Raw genomic sequence first — 22,459 nt, 5'->3', positions numbered from 1 at the left:
CGTGTGTTTGTGTAGGTGTGTGTTTGAGAAATGAAAGTGAGCAGTTGTGATTCAAAGAATGTGTTTTTGTTGGAGAGTTTTGGGTTTGAACAGAATCTGTATATTGTCTCGTGAATTTCTGGACATTTCTGTTAGCAGTTTTGTCTTTGCGTGTGAGAGTGAGTACGGGTTGTGTTGGGAGTGTGTTCATTCCTGTTTTGGACCAGCCGCTAACTGGTGATATCATAGATACGACACGGGCAGGCATATCTAGTTGTGCTTGTCTAATTTAGAAGCCGGGGGAAACATGAGGCTGGCTGATTCCTGACAGATGACCTAAGGGGTGTACAGTTGGCAGGTTGTGGTCGGATCATCTATTGTAACAGAGGTGGACGGGAGAGAAGAGCAGGGAGGTGAATTACATTCGATCACCACTGAAAGTCAGGCCGTTTGGATCTGATGGCATGAAGCATCGCTGACGTATGTTGTTATTGAACGTCATGCCTTTTGGATCTGATAGTACAAAACCTCAATGTAGTACGTTGTTATTGAAAGCGTTTGTATGTGATAGTATGAAACCTCACTGTAATATATTGCTACTCGCTGTTCTGGATTTTGTTTTTCATCTCTTACCTGTGTGTAGTCTCTCTCAACTGTTCCTTGTCTGTTGGGAGACTCTCTGTGGCAGTATTCAGAGTTTAGTAACAGGATTTATAGCAGAGTAGTGGCTTTCAAATAAAATAGGACCCTGACGTTTGTACGTGTGTGTTACTTTGGTGCAGAAAATGGGAGTATGCTCAGTGAAGGGGCTCATTTTGGTATTTGTAGTTGGGCCACCAGCCCAAGTCTGATAGATGGTCTGGTAACATCCTCCGTCTGTTGACCTGTGTGTCCTGTTTACATCACCTGATCTCAGACCAGCACCAGGACAGGAAGAAGTGCTGAGACACTGTCTGTCAGTGACAGTTCGAGTTGAAAAGAGCCTCGACTCCAGGGCGATGCTGGAGCATTTCAACCACTACATTCTCAAAAATAAGAATCTGATCAAGGTTAATTTCAGTGCCCCGGGCCAGGGAACAAAATAGCAGGCTTTCAACACTTCAGTTCAACCATTAGCTTGTTTTCAATTTCCAGCTGATATTGTGCTTTAAACTCCCAGCAGAGAGATTACTACTGATCTATGAGTCTATGGGAGTGCGGCATGCTGGCATTGCTGCCATTGTGTCTGTAATTAAGACCACTGCCGTCCCAGTCGGTCTCTAACTGGGACATTGTGACGTTACAGCCCTGTTTGTTCACAGAGCAGATCAGCGCTTGAACCCCATCTGCCCCTCGCTCCCCTCTCCATGCAGTTTGCACTTTGATGGTTTTCTCCGGATTTTTAATCCCCCCTTTCTGTGTCTGCCAGCCAGGCTAACTCCAACCATCCAGGCAGCGTAACCCCAGTTTATCTCCAAAGTGACCCAGCTGGGATAGGCTGGCAAGGCCACAGAGAGTGTCTGTCAACCCCAGAGGCCATGGCCTGGCACCACGGCCCCCAACCAGTGGAGGCTGGTGTCACTTTAAATTGGAGGACCGGCTCAAAGGAATGAATGGTATCAAACATGTCCTCTGCATTCAAGTGACGCTGTAGCCTCCGCTGCCTTCAATCGTGACGGGAGCTCTAAGGGCCACCACAGCCACCAATTATCCCAGGGCCCCGTACCACCAGTTACCGCGGGGGCTCTTTCAACCTCCACATAGTCAGTTAACCATGTTCAACCCCACCCGTCTGACATACGTAGCAGAAGTGGTAGCTGATACTGAAACGTCTTTTTTTGCGTTAGCGACGTTAGGTAGCATTATCCCCGCGACCCTCTGTGTAATCCCCCCCTGCGCCACTCTTCTTGTGTCTCGTCTCGGGCGCTCCTCTCCTCCTCGGAATCCTTTTCACAGCAAATCCTCTTTGCAGCGCCTGCTTCGCCTCTGCCTCGCCCGCCTGCCACTCCCCCCGGGACAGCGAGGGGCTAAGCGGCTGTTTAACTGCTAAAGTTCAAGAGAAAATCAGCCTGTTACTGCGAGAGAGGAAGCTAATTACACTGGGATGTTTTCTCTAGTAATGAGACACACTTAGCCTGTTTTTTTTCTTCTTCTTTTTTGGGGTTTGCTCGGAGTCCTAACCATTAGTGCCTGGGTGCCAGTCTGTATCTACTCTCTTGTCATGAGAATTCCATAAAACGAGAGCATAAACAGACTGTTACCCAGGCTAACTGCTTGGAGTTGTAGCTGGATACAGCGAAGAGGGTAGACAGTGAAGCACAAGGGATTATATATGACCAGAGACTGAGGAATGGTGAGGAATGGTAGGGGTGCTGGGATCTGAGCAGAGCAGAGACACTTCCACAGATCCATAGCCCCAGGTCAGGATTAGGGTCGGTAGCTGCTCCCACTCACTGGTTCTCACCTTTCTCCCAATTAGCCAATCGGTCCTTTGTCAGTTCAAAAAGCTTCAGTTTCTTGTAGTTGCCTCTTTTCAAGCTTTCATGTCAGAACGTAGGATGCGGACTGCGTGTTTAAGTGCCATTCGATACCTGAAATGTATCCCACAGGAACCTTTTGATCCAAAGATATAATGGACCGATCCACCTCTGATTATTTAGTAGGGGTTTAGAGGAGCTGAGGAGGGTGTCACCCTGGACTGTACTATAATGAACCAGTGGGAGGGTGGTTGCAGATGGCATTTTGGAGGACATGAGAGAGAGCTGAGGCACTGAGGCACTGACTGGTGAACATTTGTAAATGAAATAGGTGTGCTGAAACCGGGATATCTACCACTGTACCAGGTAGAGTTGTGTGTTGACAGACGGACTCACCTCAGTCACTCTACTCACACTACTACTACCCACACTAACTGCTCCACCCCAGAGAGACTGTGTGTGTGTGTCCCTCAGAACCAGGTGCTACATAAAGGGATTGGAGGTTGTTGCATGCTTCCATGTATGTGTGTGCCATACAGAGAGATCTAAAGGACCCCTTGTGATGCCTGCATGGTTCCCCCTCAGAAGTCTTTGTGTGTGTGTGGCTCTTTTCGGGAGCAGAGCAGCACAGCACTGCTGAGATCACAGACTTGGTCTGGAACTTACTTCTACCCCCACCTGCTCTGTACACTCCCCAACCCCCGCTCTCCAACTCACTATACACGGCCTCACAAGCTATTCATCTACCAGTAGGTCTATATCCTGTTAAATTCCTCATTATTGAACACTGATAAACATAATTTCATTGTTGACGTGGTAGACCGTTTGCTGCTATGGATGTCTGCGGACTTCTGGTGCCGTGTGTTTCTGACGGCGTTCGAGAGCGAGAGGGAATCTGGGGTGAGGATTTAGGCAGGAGGGGTCAGGGGGAGGGGTTCTATTGTGTGTCCACTTGGCCTTTGACCCCGGGGGGTCAGCGGTTTTCGGGGTCGCCCGCAGGAGGCCAGAGTTCAGCCGGACAGATATGACTGAACCAGCCCTACTGAGCCTCTCTGGTGAGCGCAGAGGCCTGAGGATAAGTGGGCCGAGGGTAGGGAAGGTTATGGTAACCTGGCGGTCACAGCTCTTGGCGTGCTTCTTACCCGTTTCCGTACCTCTTCGGAGAACCGCTTGCATTCAAACCTGCACTGTACACGGCTTTAGCAGTAGAATGGTTTTAGCTGTAGCAGTACGTCAACTACAGACGTCGGGCCCATGCTAAGGTTTAAGGCACGAGTAACCTCGGTCTCGTCTTTGTCTGTTGGGTCTCTGATAAGATGGGTGTGAGCATTTAGTGGGTCAGCCAGGGGAGGTTGAGGTGACGTGGTCCCAGTACTCCTCAGGCTAGCATTGTTATTTATGGCACGACGGGTCACCAGGTCTCCCCTCGTGAAAGACAGTCTTCGAACATCAGTGGGATAGGTAAAGGTTGAACAGAAGGCACGAGTAACCTAGGTCTCCCATTTACGCTGTAGGTTCTCAGGAATCAATCTACCTCACTGGCATTTATACCATAAATAAATCTTCTTCCTCTTCCCAGCGATGGGCCCCCCCAAAAAAAGGTCTTTGTGAGTTACTGGGTACCAGAGTCTCGGTGGAATTCTTAATGTTTCAGTTTACTTTATGAAAGGACCCCAGGCAATTAAAGTGCAACTAGGTGATTTGCGGCGTAGGACAGAGAATAGCTCCACAGCAGCAGGCAACATGTTTGATCATGGTGGAAGAGAAGATATAGGAGATGGAGAATTTATGTTTTTCACAGACGGTTACTGATAACATCGAAATAAAACTAGTAGAACCATTTTCAAAAAAGTAAATCAGAAAACGTTTAAACAACCGTTTCTGTGATCAATTTAATTTAGAAAAAGATGAGATTGAAGATTAAAATGTTGATGATACCCAAACGATTAAAGTAATGGAATCTAACAAAGATACGTTATGGATTAATGAATAACGTTTCATTAGACGTTCTCTAAAGATGAAACAATTCAATTGAAAAGCTTTGAATGCAATTCCATTTAGATGAGACTAAGAATTAGACTATCCTTGATTAGATCGCGTTCAAAGGGAAGAAGAGAATTACCCTGATTAGATGGTTTTCAGCATTCAGAGAGGCAACAGTATGCTCTGCTGAAGTGTTGAGCTGACGCTGAACGTTTAGGACTAATTTAGTGTGACTGAACGGCAGACGCTGATGCTGCTGGTACACACACAAAAAAAACATGCATCTTCATGAGCTGTGCCATAGGCAACACCATCGTGGGGGGGGGGGGGGATCCCCTCATGCTCCTGAAAAGGTGAAGAGACTTCCACATAGCAGTCTCAACATAGAGATGGAGGGATAGAGAGATGGAGGGATAACTGTCCGTCTCTTTAGATACAGTATGTATGCATCTCACCGGAGCTTAGGCAACAGCAACTACAGAAAACGATGACATAATTCTCTGGATGGAAAAATGGACAGAGGAAGGTGAGGAAGGGGGGGTGAGAGAGGGAAGAAGGATGACGGGTAAGGGTGACAACACAGCAGGGTATCACAGGCTAATTTCCCATGAGTGTCTCTCGGAATAACACGTCGATCTTGTGCAGGCAGGGCTAGTGTTTCCCCCTGGGAGTGTACACACACACACACCCCCACACATATTTTAGGCTGCTTTCGGTGTGCTATGAGAGTCCGGACATGCAAGGGCATTGCTGATCTTAAGGGATGTGTGTTGTGTTTTGGAAGGCCCTCCCCCTCCTCCCTCCTCTCCAACAGCGCGAGTTCAAGCCAGCAAGAAGGGCTCCATCTGAACATCACCATGGTGACAGCCTAGTACACACACAAGGACAACACCCACCTCCCCGATATCCCTCTATCCCTACCCCCATCAATGATTATACTGTCTGTGAGGAAGAAAGAGCGTGTGTGTGTTTTAGGAGCATGAGTACTGTACCAATACTATCTCAGTCTGTTAATGTAATGGCCCTCTGTGTCGGAGGTAACCGAGGGGTTACTAGCTGTCCATCCAAGCTTAGCCCCGCCCCGCCCCGCCCTCAGACACTGTGCAAGAGCTGTACCGTAATGTGTGTGTGTGTGTGTGTGTGTGTGTGGGTGAGTGTGTGCGCCCGTGTGTGTCTGTCTGTGTGTGCGTGCGAGATGTGTGGCAGCGGGTACACAGAGCTCTGCTCACTCTCTCTGCTCTGTATGAATGAAAGTGATACCTCAGCGCTCCCGCACTGTCTAGCCTTTCCTCCCTGCCAGCCAATAGCACTCAGCGCTACCTTGCCTCCTGGAAACAATGACATCATCTCTAGCCAATAGCATCGCAGCTCTGGGGCTTGCTGCCTGCTGCAGCTCCAACGATGGTCAGTTGGGACAAGGGGAGAGGGAAGGATGGAGAAAAGAGAGAGACTATTGTACTGACAGTGCAAACGGAAGATAGCAGGACCCGGATTTGAAGCAGGCTATAAAGCTCAGAGGTATTTCTGTGTGCACTCTTCAAAATAAAGGTGCCAGTTGGAACCGAATAAGGTTTGTGAGAGCAATGCCATAGTGGAACCATTTTAGGGTCTCTGAAGCACCTTTTCATGGGATGGTTCTTTTTGAAGAACCATACAAAAATCCCAAAAACAGACAAGTTTCGTCCCTCCAGGACCAGAATTCGATATCCCTGCTGTAGGGTTTAAAGTCTTATTTGCATATTCATATTGCATATACTTGGTGACTTTCAAGTGAATTTTAAAGTTACCACCCATGACTGTGTTTGCTAGTGACACAGACACGGTTCTTGCATTCATTCATTTTCAGTCCTGTGGCCTTCACCAAGTGAGATTTGAAGTGAATATGTTGTCATTTAAATGTAATTATTCAAGATAACACTAGATATTTCATGCCTTCCTGTGAAGGCGTAGTTTTACCATAATACAGTGGCCTGAAACTCTTGGTTTACAGGCCACATCAGGCCTGCAAGCCACATTATGCCGGCTAGCAAAGTGATGTGAAATTTCTATTGGAATCCAGCCAGAGTGGGGATATCCAACATTTGGAATTTTGGGAAGACTAAGATATGAGACCTTAAATATCTAAACTGGAACAACCATTTCAGTAACTGGTGCAGTAAGTCCAAGTAACAGATTGGAATAGTTTAGGAAAATGTATGTCATTTATAGCGTGAGATGAATTAATCAATCAGTGTACATGCAAAAACAGAGAGATTGAAACACAACTATTCTTAAAATCAACTTGCAATAGAGCATGCTGGGAAATATGATAAGTATGGGCGTGATTTGGCTTCCACTCTGGTTATTAACACCAACACTGGGGTTATTTTACACCACTGTGTTTATTTAACTCTTGAATCAACACTAGAAATGTTACACTGAAAAACCAACGCTAGTTAACATAGTGAAAGGGACACATCTGCAGGCTCCCATACATTTTCAAGAACCTTTTTAGAATTCTGAAGAACAGTGGATGTCAAGAACCCCACACTCGATGTTCTTTATCGGGCAAGACATGGTTCTATCACGGCCACGGGTACTATAACAGCCAGACAGGGCTGTGTGTGTGCGTGTATTCGGCCCATCAGAGGACCTGGCTAATTCACACCCCTGATTTATATGCATCACCAGTCCACCTATCAGATCAAACGCTGCCTCATTACCATATCATTATCAGCAGTGGACATGGGGAGAAGAGGCCGCGTGTACGTGAGGACTTTCTCTAATCTGTTTATTTGATATGTATCATATAGGTATGACAGCTTTTATATATTTAAAGACATTTTTTTTTACCTTTTATTTAACTAGGCAAGTCAGTTAAGAATAAATTCTTATTTACAATGACGGCCTAGGAACAGTGGGTTAAATGCCTTGTTCAGGGTGATTTTTACCTTGTCAGCTCGGGGATTCGATCCAGCTACCTTTCGGTTACTGGCCCAACGCTCTAACCACTAGGCTACCTGACGACGTCTCTCTCTCTCTCTCCTTCCTCCCCCGCACCCGACTTTCCTCCCTCTCTGGTCCCCCCCACCCCCCACCCCGTTCTCCCTCTCCTCCCCGTCTCTCGTATGACCCTGGTCTGTGTGTTTGTGTGCAGAACCCGTCAAGCCCGTCAATAGGTCACCCGGTGTTTGTGTACTGACAGACTTAAGGACTGTATAGCGTTGGGTGTCCGCGTCTGACAGTCGACTCCGGGCGGACCACGGCCTGTCAGCGACATTGATGCTTTTCCTCTTTTTGCCCTCACAAAGCAAAACATCCCACCGCAGGGTGTGTCCAGGTATCGATTAGACTGGCGTGGGCGTGTGTGTCTGCGTATTGTGCATGTGCTTGCCTGTCTCTTCCTGTGTGCTCATCAGCATGTATACACACACACACACACACACACACACACACACACACACACACACACACACACACACACACACACACACACACACACACACACACACACACACACACACACACACACACACACACACACACACACACACACACACACACACACACACACACACACACACACACACACACACACACACACACACACAGGAGATCTTTTCCAACGTTAGCCTTTTGTATGCACTGGAGGGCGGTTACACCGTCGACCCACAAAGGCCCTTGACCACACCAAAAGCATAAAAGCACAGCTGAAAGTAAAAGCAAAATAAAAGGGTGTGACGATCAGCTATTAAAACTATATCAAATATCAACACTTACAGCCAAAGCTACAAATAATGCTGAGGCCGTCAGGGGCTCCCTATATTAAGTCATATTGCTTTGTATCTGCTGTTGTCTTTTGTTGTGGCGCATGGAGACTAATGTACGGGCAACAATAGACGTGCTGCTGTTCTCCGATGCTGCTGTTGTGGTTTGATGTGATGGATGATGATTGATGTGACAGGCCCATCCCTCCGCTCCTTCCTCCTCTCTCTGGTCCATGCTTTCCCTCAGGCCTGAAGCCAGTGGCTGGGATTGGGAGTGGTCAGTCATTTGATGAGGGATGAGATGAGGGAGGGATGAGATGCTGTTACGATGCTCTCATCAATTTTCTCTGAAGGATGGGGATGGGGGCAGGATATATTACTGACCATCAGAGTAGAGCCATTCATTCGGTGTCTGAATCAGAAACAATCCTTCAATCTGTGTTTCGCAATCTATTTATCCTTAATTTCACCAGGGAGTCTCTAGAGATTAAAAAAAAATGTCTCCCTGAATTGAATGATACAGCAAGTTAGACCAGGGTTTCTTAAACTATGGGTCGGGACCCAAAGTTGGCCCTGGGCATGTGAGAGATGGTTTGCGGGTTATGAGAATACATCTATAATACACACTATTTCGACTTAATTTGAGTCATTAAAGGATGATTTGGGTCACAGGAGGATGGTCAATTTCTCATTTTCTCAAGCTGAAAAAGTGTACGAACCCATGACAGACTGATAGTGTGGTAGGCCGATTTGTCTCTAGCCAGCCCCTTTGCTTCACCATGAAACGGTTCAGTTTTGGATTCCATGCTAGCCAGACCCTTTGCTTCACCATGAAACGGTTCAGTTTGGATTCCATGCTAGCCAGCCCCTTTGCTTCACCATGAAACGGTTCATTTTGGATGCCAGGCTAGCCAACTCCTTTGCTTCACCATGAAACGGTTCAGTTTGAATTCCAGGCTAGCCAGTCCCTTTGCTTCACCATGAAACGGTTCGGTTTGGATTCCAGGCTAGCCAGCCCCTTTGCTTCACCGTGAAACGGTTCAGTTTGGATTCCAGGCTAGCCAGCCCCTTTGCTTCACCATGAAACGGTTCAGTTTGGATTCCATGCTAGCCAGCCCCTTTGCTTCACCATGAAACGGTTAATTTTGGATGCCAGGCTAGCCAACTCCTTTGCTTCACCATGAAACGGTTCAGTTTGAATTCCAGGCTAGCCAGTCCCTTTGCTTCACCATGAAACGGTTCGGTTTGGATTCCAGGCTAGCCAGCCCCTTTGCTTGACCATGAAACGGTTCAGTTTGGATTTCAGGCTAGCCAGCCCCTTTGCTTCACCATGAAACGGTTCAGTTTGGATTCCAGGCTAGCCAGCCCCTTTGCTTCACCATGAAACAGTTCAGTTTGGATTCCAGGCTAGCCAGCTCCTTTGTCGTTGTCATAAACGCTATGTAAGATGGTGACAAAGGAGTTGAGTCTAAAACGGAAAGCGATCTGGTGTCTGTCTGGCTGTAGCATCAAAGGGAGTCCGTTCAGTCAATGTCTGGTCTCATCTGCTCAGTCTCTGTCTGTCAGATCCCTCATGTGTTCCTGACTCCTCATCAAGGACATAAGTCTCTGTTTTTGGGAGGAGATGAAATCTCCCATCATTTATTGGATTTCCACATCTTCATAATTCCAGCCCGCTGTGTCTTTTAGGATGCAACAATTAATTCAAGCCTGGCGTTTATTGATTAATCAATGGGATGCAGCATCTCTGTATTTCTTCACCACACACACACACACGTTCTGCTCCTCTTGACTCTTTCCTCCTGCTGCTTCCTCCTCCTTCTGCCTTGGGGTGGTGGGGAGAGAGAGGAGCATCGTGGGACTTGTGGTTTATCTGACAGTGTAAAGGCCTCCATTTATAAAGAACAACAAAAAGATCCCATGGCCTCGGCTTAACACATTGCCGCTTGTCACCGTGGTAACAGATAGCCTCTGGCCCCCAGCCGACACACCACACACACACACACAAAACGTCCCACACACTGACACCGCTGGGCTAGAGGAGCAGAAGCAGGTTAGTATTGATGAGGCACCAAGACCCACAATCCATCAGGGCCCTGACCCCTGACCCTTGAGAGCCTTTAAACTGGCCATTAATGGGCCATTCTTTTAGTGTGTGTGTGTATGTGTGTGTTTGTTTCTGTGTGTGAGGAGAGGGGCTTAAGCACGGTGTATTCCTGACTACTCCTACATGCCAACACACATTTATTTTGATATTCATCTCACACAGACGGGCAGGTTATGCTTTCACCCAGCAGAGTGTTATATAATTTCTGCGGTCGATATGTCTGTAAACAAAATTAATCCATACCAATTTGTGAACCGGGAATCTTTCTGAATAGGAAAAATATAATAAATCCCAGTCAGAGGAGGTTTGTGGGTTTTTGGGAACCTCATATGACCTGAACAATGAAATTCAGCCGACAGCCATCCAGGGTTTAATCCGGCCAATTTTCTCTTTCTCTGGTGTGTGGATTATCCACCCGTATCCCTGTAAGCCTGTTTGCTCTCCTCTTCCTCCTCCTCCTCTCCCCCCTTCTCCTTTTCTCCTCCCTTTCTCTCCCCGGAGCCCAGTCATCAATGTGTTGCTCCTGTTTTTGTCAGTGTAATGGGCCGACCAGTCTCACTGCTGCACCAAACACACACACACACTCTGATACAGGCTGCTACACAGAGCACACACTGGCAGGCAGGGAGCAGGTGGGAAAGATAGATGGGGGAGGGAGGCGATAGAGAGACAGGTGGAGAAAGAGAGGGGGATGAATGAAAGTAGAGGAAGAGGGAGAGAGAGAGCGGAGAAGGCAGAGGAATGGAGAGACCCAAAGCAGGTAAGTGAGACAAGTGCCCTTTCATTTGCCCTCCCTCTATCCCTCCCTCCATCCTAGCCGTTCCCGGCAGATTACTCACTGCCTGTCTATACTGAGGAGGTGGACCGGAGGCTGTTGCTGGGGCTGGAGGCTGGGCAGTGACAAAGCAAGGTTTTGGGTAGAGGAGACGGGGCCGTGTTATCTCAGTGCTACAGAGAAGTCGGGTAGTTGAGATATGTTGTTGGTAAATGGTGGACCAGGGAAGTCTAATCAGGTCGTGTTGTAGTGCCGCGGAGAGAGCTGTACCTCGGACAGTAGTGTTATGAGTCACGGTTGACTGTGCATGTATGTAGTCTACTGTTATTGGTTAGTGGAGACCCAGACCATGGGGTAGCAGATCAGAGGAAAGCGTTGGCCACACCCAGCCATGTTTTCCTCTTCAGTTCACCCCACTGCACATTGCAGGATCGTCCCAGTCCGGCAAGGCCCAGCCCGGCGTCACGGTGCACATTAACCCTTTCAGTCTCCTCTCCGCCAGCTTCGAGGGAGGAAGGTAGGGAGGGGGGAGCCACCATGGAGTGGGAGGAGTTACCAAGGCAGTATCTCCCAGGTGTGGCCCTGCTGAGTAGGCTAGGGAAGGGAGGGAGGGAGGAGCCACCATAGAGGGGGAGGGGTTACCAAGGCAGTATCTCCCAGGTGTGGCCCTGCTGAGTAGGCTAGGGAGGGAGGGAGGGAGGGAGGCGGTGGGTTGGTGGTAGGTGCTGGTTGATGATGGCGTGGTCGTGCTGGGTCTCCTGAGACGGATAGGGAGGAGGGAGGAAAGGGCTTGGTTGATAATGGTAGATGTGTTGCGTGAGACCTCTAGCCTTGCGTTTTGTCAAACCTCTCAGCTGTCCTCTCCTAATTGGGTAGTCATGCCCTGATGGAGCCTCCAGTCCCAAAACCCCAAGCCCCCTCCCTGTTCTTTCCCCAGCCCCTGACCCCATTGTGGCCTTGCCTCAGTCTCATCCAGCAGCCCCCAATCTTCCAATCCTGGCCTTTCCCCAGCCAGCAGCCCCCCAGGGCCAGTGAAAGGATGGAAGGGGGGGGGGTCAGTGGAGGGAACACAAAGTGACCCCCACTGTGGGGTCTGTGGGGTGGGTGGAGGCTGTAGAGTAGAGGCTGATTCCCCCTGACAGGACTGGCTCTGTGAAGAGTTTATCTAAATGCAAAAAAGGACCTGTTCCCTTTTGGTAGGGTCACAAGGCTGCCTAGCATGAACACACACACACACACAGATTGAGTTAAAGATTACCTATTTTCTATACCAATATGTTTCCAGATGCAGGAGGGAAGCAGCTTGGGGGCATGTTGTGGCCATCCAGAGGCATTCTTTTGTGGGGGGTGTGTGTGTGTGCGCGCGCTTACCTCTGAACATACTCTGCTACCCTACAGGCGTGTTTAACAGTAAAAACAGAGGTTGAGAGTCAGGGGGAAGAGAATCAGCTCCGAGACATACTTGCAGTCCGAAATCATTAGAGCTGAGTGCATCTCTGTATCTCTCTCACGTTGTGTGTGTGTGGTAGTGGGGTGGGAGCCACACACAGCAACTCATTCTTACCCGCTCAGTTAATATTGTCTTTTCCTTATCATCATAAACCACACCCATCAGGTGCAGTATCTTAATCAACTGTCATTAAGAAACCAGAGAGTGGGACAAAGAAGGCTTTGATGAGAGAGAAGGGGGGGGGGGGAAAGAGACAGACAGACAGACAGACAGACAGACAGACAGACAGACAGACAGACAGACAGACAGACAGACAGACAGACAGACAGACAGACAGACAGACAGACAGACAGACAGACAGACAGACAGACAGACAGACAGACAGACAGACAGAGCTCTCTCTGAGAGAGGGAGGGAGATGGAGAGAGGGAAATAGAGCAAAAGAGAATAGATGGATGGTCCACAGTGGGAGTCCAGGAGCGTGTCATATCCTGTGGCCCAGCTGTCAGTCAGTGTGGGGGTAGAGGCACTGAGACCATGCTGAGTGACAAGCTCTGGAGGGGAGTGTGTGTGTGTGTGTGTGTGTGTGTGTGTGTGTGTGTGTGTGTGTGTGTGTGTGTGTGTGTGTGTGTGTGTGTGTGTGTGTGTGTGTGTGTGTGTGTGTGTGTGTGTGTGTGTGTGTGTGTGTGAGCTAGCACTGAGCAGCCCTAAGGGGGGTAGACAGGGCATGACAGAGGAAAGGAATGAGGATTTTTCTGCCACTCTGTCGCAAGCCAGTAGCTTTGTGTGTCTGTGTATACCAGCAGTAGTAGGTGTGGTGGAGTCGGTGTTGACAGCAGAAGGGCCCGGTTATCAGTCCCACCTCCAGACCCCAGCCTGCAGATATATCAGCCAACAGAGGGGATGTAAACTATAGCCTGCAGAGGTGATCCCTACAGAGGGGGCACAGTCGGACAAGACACCCACGAGGAGTAGGGGTGGACCGAAGAGTGACTGGAGGATGGAATTCATACAATGTAACTAGATGTATATCTGGTTGGTGGGAGAGGAGGAGGAGGAGGGAGGGTGAGGGATACGTTGCTCCTCGGCGATTCCTTAGCTAAGCGTCTACATGGCACAATTACTGTATGTGAATGACGTTACCGGAGAAATGAATCAGATGAGCTTGGTGGTTATCCTAAAGCTATGGGATTTACTTTGGGTTACAGTCTGTGCCAGGCTAACTTAAGCCTTGTATGTCCTTTTAACATTCCTGACACTGCGACGTGGCTTCTCATAGTACCGCGAGTCTAAGACTAAGAGACTAGGAGGAGATAGAGGAGATCAGGTAAGATAGGAGCATGTGAAATAATGGGATACGGCTGAGATGGTGGGAGACAGGGTTGGGTGGGAGGGTTTTAAGCAGTAATCCAGGCCCCTAAACCCCTTAGAGGGGGGCAGATGGAAAGAGGGAGGGAGGGATAGAGGGTACAGACCTCTGCTCTGGCCCAGCGGATGGGGAGGAGGTGGGGTCCCCCAATCTCAGGCTGCTACCATAGCAACGGGGCTGGGGTAGGGGCAGGGGGAAGCTGAAAGAGAAAGGCTCTACATTCTATCATGGGTTTGGATCTAAGAACACTTCATGTCTGTTTCAGTGCATCCCTTATTCCTTGCTTTGCATTGTACCATTTGGGCCAGAGAGGGGGTTTGTTTTTTTTTGGTAGTAGATTGCATTTGGTAGATTGCACCTGGTAGATTGTATGTATCTTGGATCCAGTCGAAATTTCTGTGAGTTTGACTGATGGTAACGCCACCTCTGGTTTGGTGATCTGCTGGAGGGAGTGGGGGATGTCATTAGTTGGTGCGATTTGATTGGTCAGCAGTGAGGAAGTGGGAGGGTAGTAGGTGTCTGGGTAAATGAGGTGATGGATCATCCAGTGTTATTATTCTTAACATCAGGGAGTGCAGGGACACAGTCCAACCCTCCACCTGCACCCCCATCCATCCCCAGCTAACCCCCGTATCTCCCACCTGCACCCCCTAACCCCCCCCCCCATCTCCATCCGTCCCTAGCCCTGCGTTGCACACCCAATCTCCAGCCCAACCCCCATATCCCCTAATGTCCTACTCCAGAATCAGCTGGGGGAAAAGAACCAAGACCCAGCCGTCTGTCCCTGTCCTAACTATCCCACCTCTTCAATAAACCTGACACCTACCTCTGTGCCTCACAGACGAAATGAGCAACTTAAAAAGAATGATGAAGTTGGTATGCACTGTAGTCCGTTGTTTTTTTAACCTCCAATGTGATGTAGTGGTATGTACTAGAGGTCGACTGATTAATAGGAATGGCCGATTATTTTGGGCCAATTTCAAGTTTTCATTACAATCGGAAATCTGCGCCGATTTGATGATTTAATTTTTTTATTTTTTATTATTATTTTATTTTTTATTATTATTATTATTATTTTTACACCTTTTATTTAATCTTTATTTAACTAGGCAAGTGAGTTAAGAACACATTCTTATTTTCAATGACGCCTAGGAACGGTGGGATAACTGCCTCGTTCAGGGGCAGAAGGACAGATATTCACATTGTCAGCTCGGGGGATCCAATCTTGCAACCTTACAGTTAACTAGTCCAACGCAATAACTACCTGCCTCTCTCTCGTTGCACTCCACAAGTTGACTGCCTGTTACGCTAATGCAGTAAGCCAAGGTAAGTTGCTAGCATTAAACTTATCTTGTAAAAAACAATCAATCATAATCACTAGTTAACTACACATGGTTGATGATATTCTCTAGCATGTCCTGTGTTGCATATAATCTGACTGAGCATACAAACATACAAGTATCTGACTGAGCGGTGGTAGGCAGAAGCAGGTGCGTAAACATTCATTCAAACAGCACTTTCCTGCGTTTTGCCAGCAGCTCTTCATTGTGCGTCAAGCATTGCGATGTTTCTGACTTCAAGCCTATCAACTCCCGAGATGAGGCTGGTGTAACCAAAGAGAAATGGCTGGCTAGTTAGCGCGCGCTAATACTAATACAAACTTCACTCGCTCTGAGCCTTGGGGTGGTTGTTTCCCTTGCTCTGCATTGGTAACGCTGCTTCGATGTGGTGGCTGTTGTCGATGTGTTGCTGGTTCGAGCCCAGGGTGGAGCGAGAAGAGGGACGGAAGCTATACTGTTCCATTGGTAATACTAAAGTGCCTATAAGAACATCCAATAGTCAAAGGTTAATGAAATACAAATGGTATAGAGGGAAATAGTCCTATAATAAATACAACCGAAAACTTCTTAGCTGGGAATATTGAAGACTCATGTTAAAAGGAACCACCAGCTTTCATATGTTCTCATGTTCTGAGCAAGTAACTGAAACGTTAGCTTTCTTACATAGCACATATTGCACTTTTACGTTCTTCTCCAACACTTTGTTTTTGCATTATTTAAACCAAATTGAACATGTTTCATTATCTACTTGAGGCTAAATTGATTTTATTGATGTATTATATTAAGTTAAAATAACTGTTAATTCAGTATTGTTGTAATTGTCATTATTACAAACACGTAAAAAAAAATCGGAAAAATAATCGGCCGATTTAATTGGTATTGTTTTTTTTTGGGTCCTCCAATAATCGGTATTGGCGTTGAAAAATCATAATCGGTCGAACTCTAGTATGTACAGTAGATATTACTGTATGGTTAGAGTGTTAGCTTTGGCTGGCTTACTGTAATGGCTTTCTGGCTCAATATTGATGTGGATGAGCTGCTGTGTTTAACATCTTATATACATGAGGAAGACGTGTGTGTGTGTGTGTGTCTCAAGACTCCCAGCTGCGTGCTGTTGGAGCCAGGAATGCTGCACTCACTGTACATCGCCCGGCACCTGGCCTCTTCACACACAATGAGATGTTTCCATAGCAACCAAGGCTGCAGTAGGGGGGGGGTTAGATGAATGGCATAGTCTTTCGCACTCCATTGTACTTCCTCTATTACTCTCTCTCTCCCTCTACACACCCTGTATCAATGAATGTCACCTGGCTATTCTCTTCTTCTGTCTCTCTCTCGCTGTCTCTCTCTCACTGTCTGTGTCTGTCTGTCTATGTCTGTCTGTCTGTGTCTCTCTGATGTTGCATTAACAAAAAAGTATTGGGTTTGTGCTTTCCAGGAAAGTAAGGAGTGTGAGGCTATTACTCCAACCCACCAGGGAGGCACTGTAACTGGGCCACAGAACATGGGGCTCAGCCAGAGGTTGGATGGGTGTACCACCCCTCTTTGGGAGTCGGAAGAGAAATAGTTTGAAACACTGTTTCTCTCTCACACACATCCTGGTCCCTCTGACACTTTCTCTCTTTCTGCCCCTCTTCTCTCTTTCTGCCCCTCTTTCTCTCTTTCTGCCCCTCTTTCTCTCTTTCTGCCCTCTTCTCTCTTTCTGCCCCTCTTTCTCTCTTTCTGTCCCTCTTTCTCTCTTTCTGCCCCTCTTTCTCTCTTTCTGCCCCTCTTTCTCTCTTTCTGCCCCTCTTCTCTCTTTCTGCTCCTCTTTCTCTCTTTCTGCCCCTCTTTCTCTCTTTCTGCCCCTCTTTCTCTCTTTCTGCTCCTCTTTCTCTCTTTCTGCCCCTCTTTCTCTCTTTCTGCCCCTCTTTCTCTCTTTCTGCCCCTCTTTCTCTCTTTCTGCCCCTCTTTCTCTCTTTCTGCCCCTCTTTCTCTCTTTCTGCCCCTCTTTCTCTCTTTCTGCCCCTCTTTCTCTCTTTCTGCTCCTCTTTCTCTCTTTCTGCCCCTCTTTCTCTCTTTCTGTCGCTCTCAGTTTGTCAGTCGGTCTGTCTCCCTCTCTGGTCTCAGTCATATCATAGAGAGCCTGGCTATTCCAATTTGCCCACCACCTACTCACCTACACACACACATGCATACAGTGTGTATCTACTGTAAAACCCAATTACAGGATGGTCCGTCAGCTCAGCAGCAGCAGGGCTAGTCTCTCCTGGGTCACCACAGAGATGGGGAAAAGCAATAACTCCACACTTGACCCTGCTGCTCTTTTATTGCCCAGAATCCCTTTCACACAGACACACACTTCACGCCCACTTCACTTCAGAAACGTGACGTCAAATCTAATCTGAGTGGAAACTGCTGCGGTTTTCCTGCCCTCCTCCATCCCTCCATCCTTCCCTAGAGGAGGAGAGGCGAAAGAGAAGAGCAGGAGGAGGAGGTGAAGTAGAAAGTGGGGGTTTAATCAACTTATCTCAGAGAAGAGGAGAGAAGGGGGCGGGTGACCAGAAGCATACAGTGACCCGGGGCGATATGGTATTGATTGTCTGCCTTCTGGAGCCCCTCATCTCTTTCTCTCACTTATACAGACAGATAGACAGCTTCACTGATCGATGGATGGACGGACACACACGCACGCAAAGAGATGCAGTACTTTCAATGATCGTCTCACTTGTAGTCAAAAATCTTGCTTGTACAGATGTAGGATCTTAATTTTCTACGGTAGGAAAATAATCCTGCAGCAACAGGAAATGTGAATATTTACATGGATTATAATGAATGGACATTTTTGTAGGGATTGTTTGTCACGGCTGTTGAAGGAAGTGGACCAAGGTGCAGAATTTTGAGCGTACATTTTCTTTTATTATAAAAAATGACGCCAACAAAGCGACAAATGAGAAAACACCCGTGAAGCTACAGGCTATAAACAAAAGTCAACTTCCCACAAAGACAGGTGGAAAAAAGGGCTACCTAAGTATGGTCTATCGTTGTCTCTGATTGAGAACCATACTTAGGCAGCTTTTTCCCAGCTGTGTTTTGTGGGTAGTTATTTTTTGTGTTGTTTTTCTGCACCTGACAGAACTGTTCGTTGTTATTTTGTTCAAGTGGTTTTTTGAAAATAAATCATGAACACTTACCACGCTGCGCTTTGGTCCTCTCCCTCTTCTTTTAACGGCCGTGACATTGTTACAGTTTCTGAAATGTCAAAGTGGATATGGCAAACTTTAGAACCCTTTTTAAAACTCAAACACACTACAGGAATAATCCCTGTAACAAAAGGGTGATCAAATTAAGATCCTACACCTGTTGAAGTGTACTTGGATAGTGTTTACTCCCAGTGGGTGTCAAATAACGTCATATCTTTCCATTTAGCATCTCATCCCTGTGTCCATAGAGACCGTGTTGTTATTGTTTGTTTTGGTGGTTGTGCCTCTACTGGTAGTATAGAGATGCTGTCAGTGTGTTTACTCCTCTCTATCTCATCTCTCTCTCGCTCTCTGTGTCTCTCTGACTCACTCTCTTTCCCCCCTTCTCTCTCTCTCATCTCCCACTCACTGTCTCTCTCTTTCAGTTCCTCTCTCACTCTGACCCTCTCTCTGTCCTCCCTGGCTGCGTATTTCCTCACAGATCTGGACTCGAATGTAAACGTCTTTTGTCGTCATGGGTGGTTTCAACGTAACTTTAGAACAGTACTGTTGAAATGTGTAATACTGTAAAGTCTTGCATTCTGATTGTGTAACTACGGTTGTTGGTGGGACCGTGGTGCGGGAGTTACGCTGTGCTGTGTTCCTGTGCGTAGGAATGGAGGATGTTAGGTCATAGATTACTATATAACAGAAATGTTAAAGACAGGCAGAGTACTGTAAGCCTACACACACACACACACACACGTACGAAGAGTTTTTATTTAGAAAGGTTTCACAATGGGGGAAATCAGACCTTTGAAATCAGGTCAATGAGGGTTGGATTCCACGTACTGCATTGTACTGTGTGTGTGTATGCGTGCATAGTACCAGTATCACTGCTAGCCTGAGGGGTGAGCGGCTGTCTCACGGGTGTGTTTCCTGTTCCCTATAGTTCTCCAAGGAGAAGTACCTGCTGGAGTCTCCACCAGAGAAACTACGGAAGGAGCTGGAGGAGGAGCTGAAACTCTGCAGCAGCGATATCAGGAGCCATGGCTGGTACCATGGACACATCCCTCGAGAGGTACACACACACACACACACACACACACACACACATACACACACTCAGAGCATACACATACAGAGTACACACACACACACACAAAGAAGAGTGGTTATCTACGTGCATACTGTTGTCTTCTTAGTTAGTGATGTTTCATACACAATAAAAGTCCCATGCGTGCATTTCTTTGCCAACTTATACATCCGCTGTAGTATTTATTGACATTCTTAATGACTAATTTGCATAATGAACAGCCTTCCATATGCTCTTAGTCTTAGACAAAACGTCAAAATCCTGAACTTGTGAAACGTTCACACACACACACACACACACACACACACACACACACCGGTGTGGCCGCACAGTCCTCCTGACACCCATCCGCACTCCTCCCTCGCTTTCTGTCTGTAGTGCGAGTTAAACCATCTGTGAGTCTGTCTCCCTCCCTCCCTCCGTCTGCGATGCTTCAGCACATTAACATAATGCTACATTCACACTGGAGTAAACAGACAGAACAGGGGGAACCCGTGGCTCACCCTCACTGCTAAAACAATGCACTGTCTCCATGGTGATGGGCTCCCACGCAGCCAGCCGCAAGCAGCAGCACCCCTGTCTGTGTCTATCTGTCCCTGCTGGTGGTGGTGGTGGTCTGGCCTGTAGTAACAGCGCTCCCTGCTGGCCATATGGAGAAAGGCTTTACTACGGAATTACACCTTTAGACATTGTGTACTCCTCACTATGTCCCCTATTATAGCATGCCTCTTCATAACAGTTCTCACAGGAAATCTTAGTTGTGTATAAGCTATGTTCCCACACTAGATGTGTGCTTAACATTGACTTCGAGTCACTTTGTGTACTTTTCAGGCATATAGAATAAAGGGTACCAATGTTGTACAGTTACACCCTCATTTACACCTGCATTGTTTGCTGTTTGTGGTTTTAGGCTGGGTTTCTGTACAGCACTTTGAGATATCAGCTGATGTACGAAGGGCTATATAAATAAATTTGATTTGATTTGAAGTCGGATGTTTACACACACTTAGGTTGGAGTCATTTAAACTCGGTTTTCAACCACTCGACACACTTGTTAACAAACTATAGTTTTGGCAAGTCACTGCGTTCATCCACCTCTGGCCTGCTCGCCTCCCTACCACTGAGGAAGTACAGCTCCCGCTCAGCCCAGTCAAAACTGTTCGCTGCCCTGGCCCCCCCAATGGTGGAACAAACTCCCTCACGACGCCAGGACAGCGGAGTCAATCACCACCTTCCGGAGACACCTGAAACCCCACCTCTTTAAGGAATACCTAGGATAGGATAAGTAATCCCTCTCACCCCCCCCCCCCCTTAAGTTTTAGATGCACTATTGTAAAGTGACTGTTCCACTGGATGTCATAAGGTGAATGCACCAATTTGTAAGTCGCTCTGGATAAGAGCGTCTGCTAAATGACTTAAATGTAATGTAATGTAAATGGTTAGGACATCTACTTTGTGCATGACACAAGTCATTTTTCCAACAGTTGTTTATAGACATGTTATTTAACTTATAATTCACTGTATCACAATGGGTCCAGTGGGTCAGAAGTTTACATACACTAAATTGACTGTGCCTTTTAAACAGCTTGGAAAAATCCAGAAGATGATGTCATGACTTTCAAAGCTTCTGATAGGCTCATTGACATAATTTGAGTCAATTGGAGGTGTACCTGTGGATGTACCTTCAAACGCAGTGCCTCTTAGTTGACATCATGGGAAAATCAATAGAAATCAGCCAAGACCTCAGAAAAAAAATTGTAGACCTCCACAAGTCTGGTTCATCCTTGGGAGCAATTTCCAAACGCCTGAATGTACCACGTTCATCTGTACAAACAATAGTAAGCAAGTATAAACACCATGGGACCACGCAGCCGTCATACCGCTCAGAAAGGAGACGCCTTCTGTCTCCTAGAGATGAACGTACTTTGGCGTGAAAAGCGCAAATCAATCCCAGAACAACAGTAAAGGACCTTGTGAAGATGCTGGAGGAAACCAGTACAAAAGTATCTATATCCACAGTAAAACGAGTCCTATATCGACATAAACTGAAAGGCCACTCAGTAAGGAATAAGCCACTGCTCCAAAACCACCATGAAAAAGCCAGACTGCGGTTTGCAACTGCACATGGGGACAAAGATTGTACTTTTTGGAGAAATATCCTCTGGTCTGATGAAACCAAAATAGGACTGTTTGGCAATAATGACCATCGTTGTGTTTGGGGGGGGGGGGGGGGGAGGCTTGCAAGCCGAAGACAACATCCCAATCGTGAAGCACGGGGGTGGCAGCATCCTGTTGTGGAGGTGTATTGCTGCAGGAGGGACTGGTGCACTTCACAAAATAGATGGCATCATGAGGGAGGAAAATTAGGTAGATATATTGAAGCAACACCAGTTAAAGCTTGGTCGCAAATGGGTCTTCCAAATGGGTCTTCCAAATGGACAATGACCCCAAGCATACTTCCAAAGTTGTGCCAAAATGGCTAAAGGACATTAAAGTCAATGTATTGGATGGGCCATCACAAAGCCCTGACATCAATCCTATAGAAAATGTGTGTGCAGAACTGAAAAAGCATGTGTGAGCAAGGAGGCCTATGAACCTGACTCAGTTACACCAGCTCTGTCAGGAGGAATGGGCCAAAATTTACCCAACATATTGTGCGAAGCTTGTGGAAGGCTACCCGAAACGTTAAACAATTTATTGTTACGTCCGTCGTGGAATGAATGAGACCAAAGCACAGCGTGGAAAGTGTTCATTATAGTTTATATTTTGTTGGTGTTTCATTATTAAATGAATGTCAAGTTCTGCAGGGCTAGACAGCTACTGTGCAAAAACAAGATCTCAGGTGGAAAACAGGCTGCCAAAGTATGATTCCCAATCAGAGACAACGATAGACAGGCTGCCTCTGGTTGGGAACCATACCCGGCCAACAAAGAAATAGAAAACTAGAATGCTCACACAGGCTCTCTACGGTCAGGGCGTGACATATGTATGTAAACT

General features: G+C 47.1%; 1 protein-coding gene across 2 annotated transcripts in view; it reads left to right on the top strand.

Moving 5' to 3' along the window:
• The window catches only part of sh2d3ca (SH2 domain containing 3Ca), an 88,159-nt gene that overhangs the window by 39,227 nt on the left and 26,473 nt on the right, over positions 1-22,459 (top strand). For both annotated transcript variants that reach the window (XM_046369515.1, XM_046369517.1), the window contains one exon: positions 19,319-19,447. In XM_046369515.1, the coding sequence (XP_046225471.1) occupies positions 19,319-19,447 (129 nt within the window). The remainder of the gene's footprint in view (positions 1-19,318; positions 19,448-22,459) is intronic.

This window comes from Oncorhynchus gorbuscha, linkage group LG11 (assembly GCF_021184085.1).
Source record: "Oncorhynchus gorbuscha isolate QuinsamMale2020 ecotype Even-year linkage group LG11, OgorEven_v1.0, whole genome shotgun sequence".
Taxonomy (NCBI): domain Eukaryota; kingdom Metazoa; phylum Chordata; class Actinopteri; order Salmoniformes; family Salmonidae; genus Oncorhynchus; species Oncorhynchus gorbuscha.
This window is presented reverse-complemented; position numbering and strand designations above follow the sequence as displayed.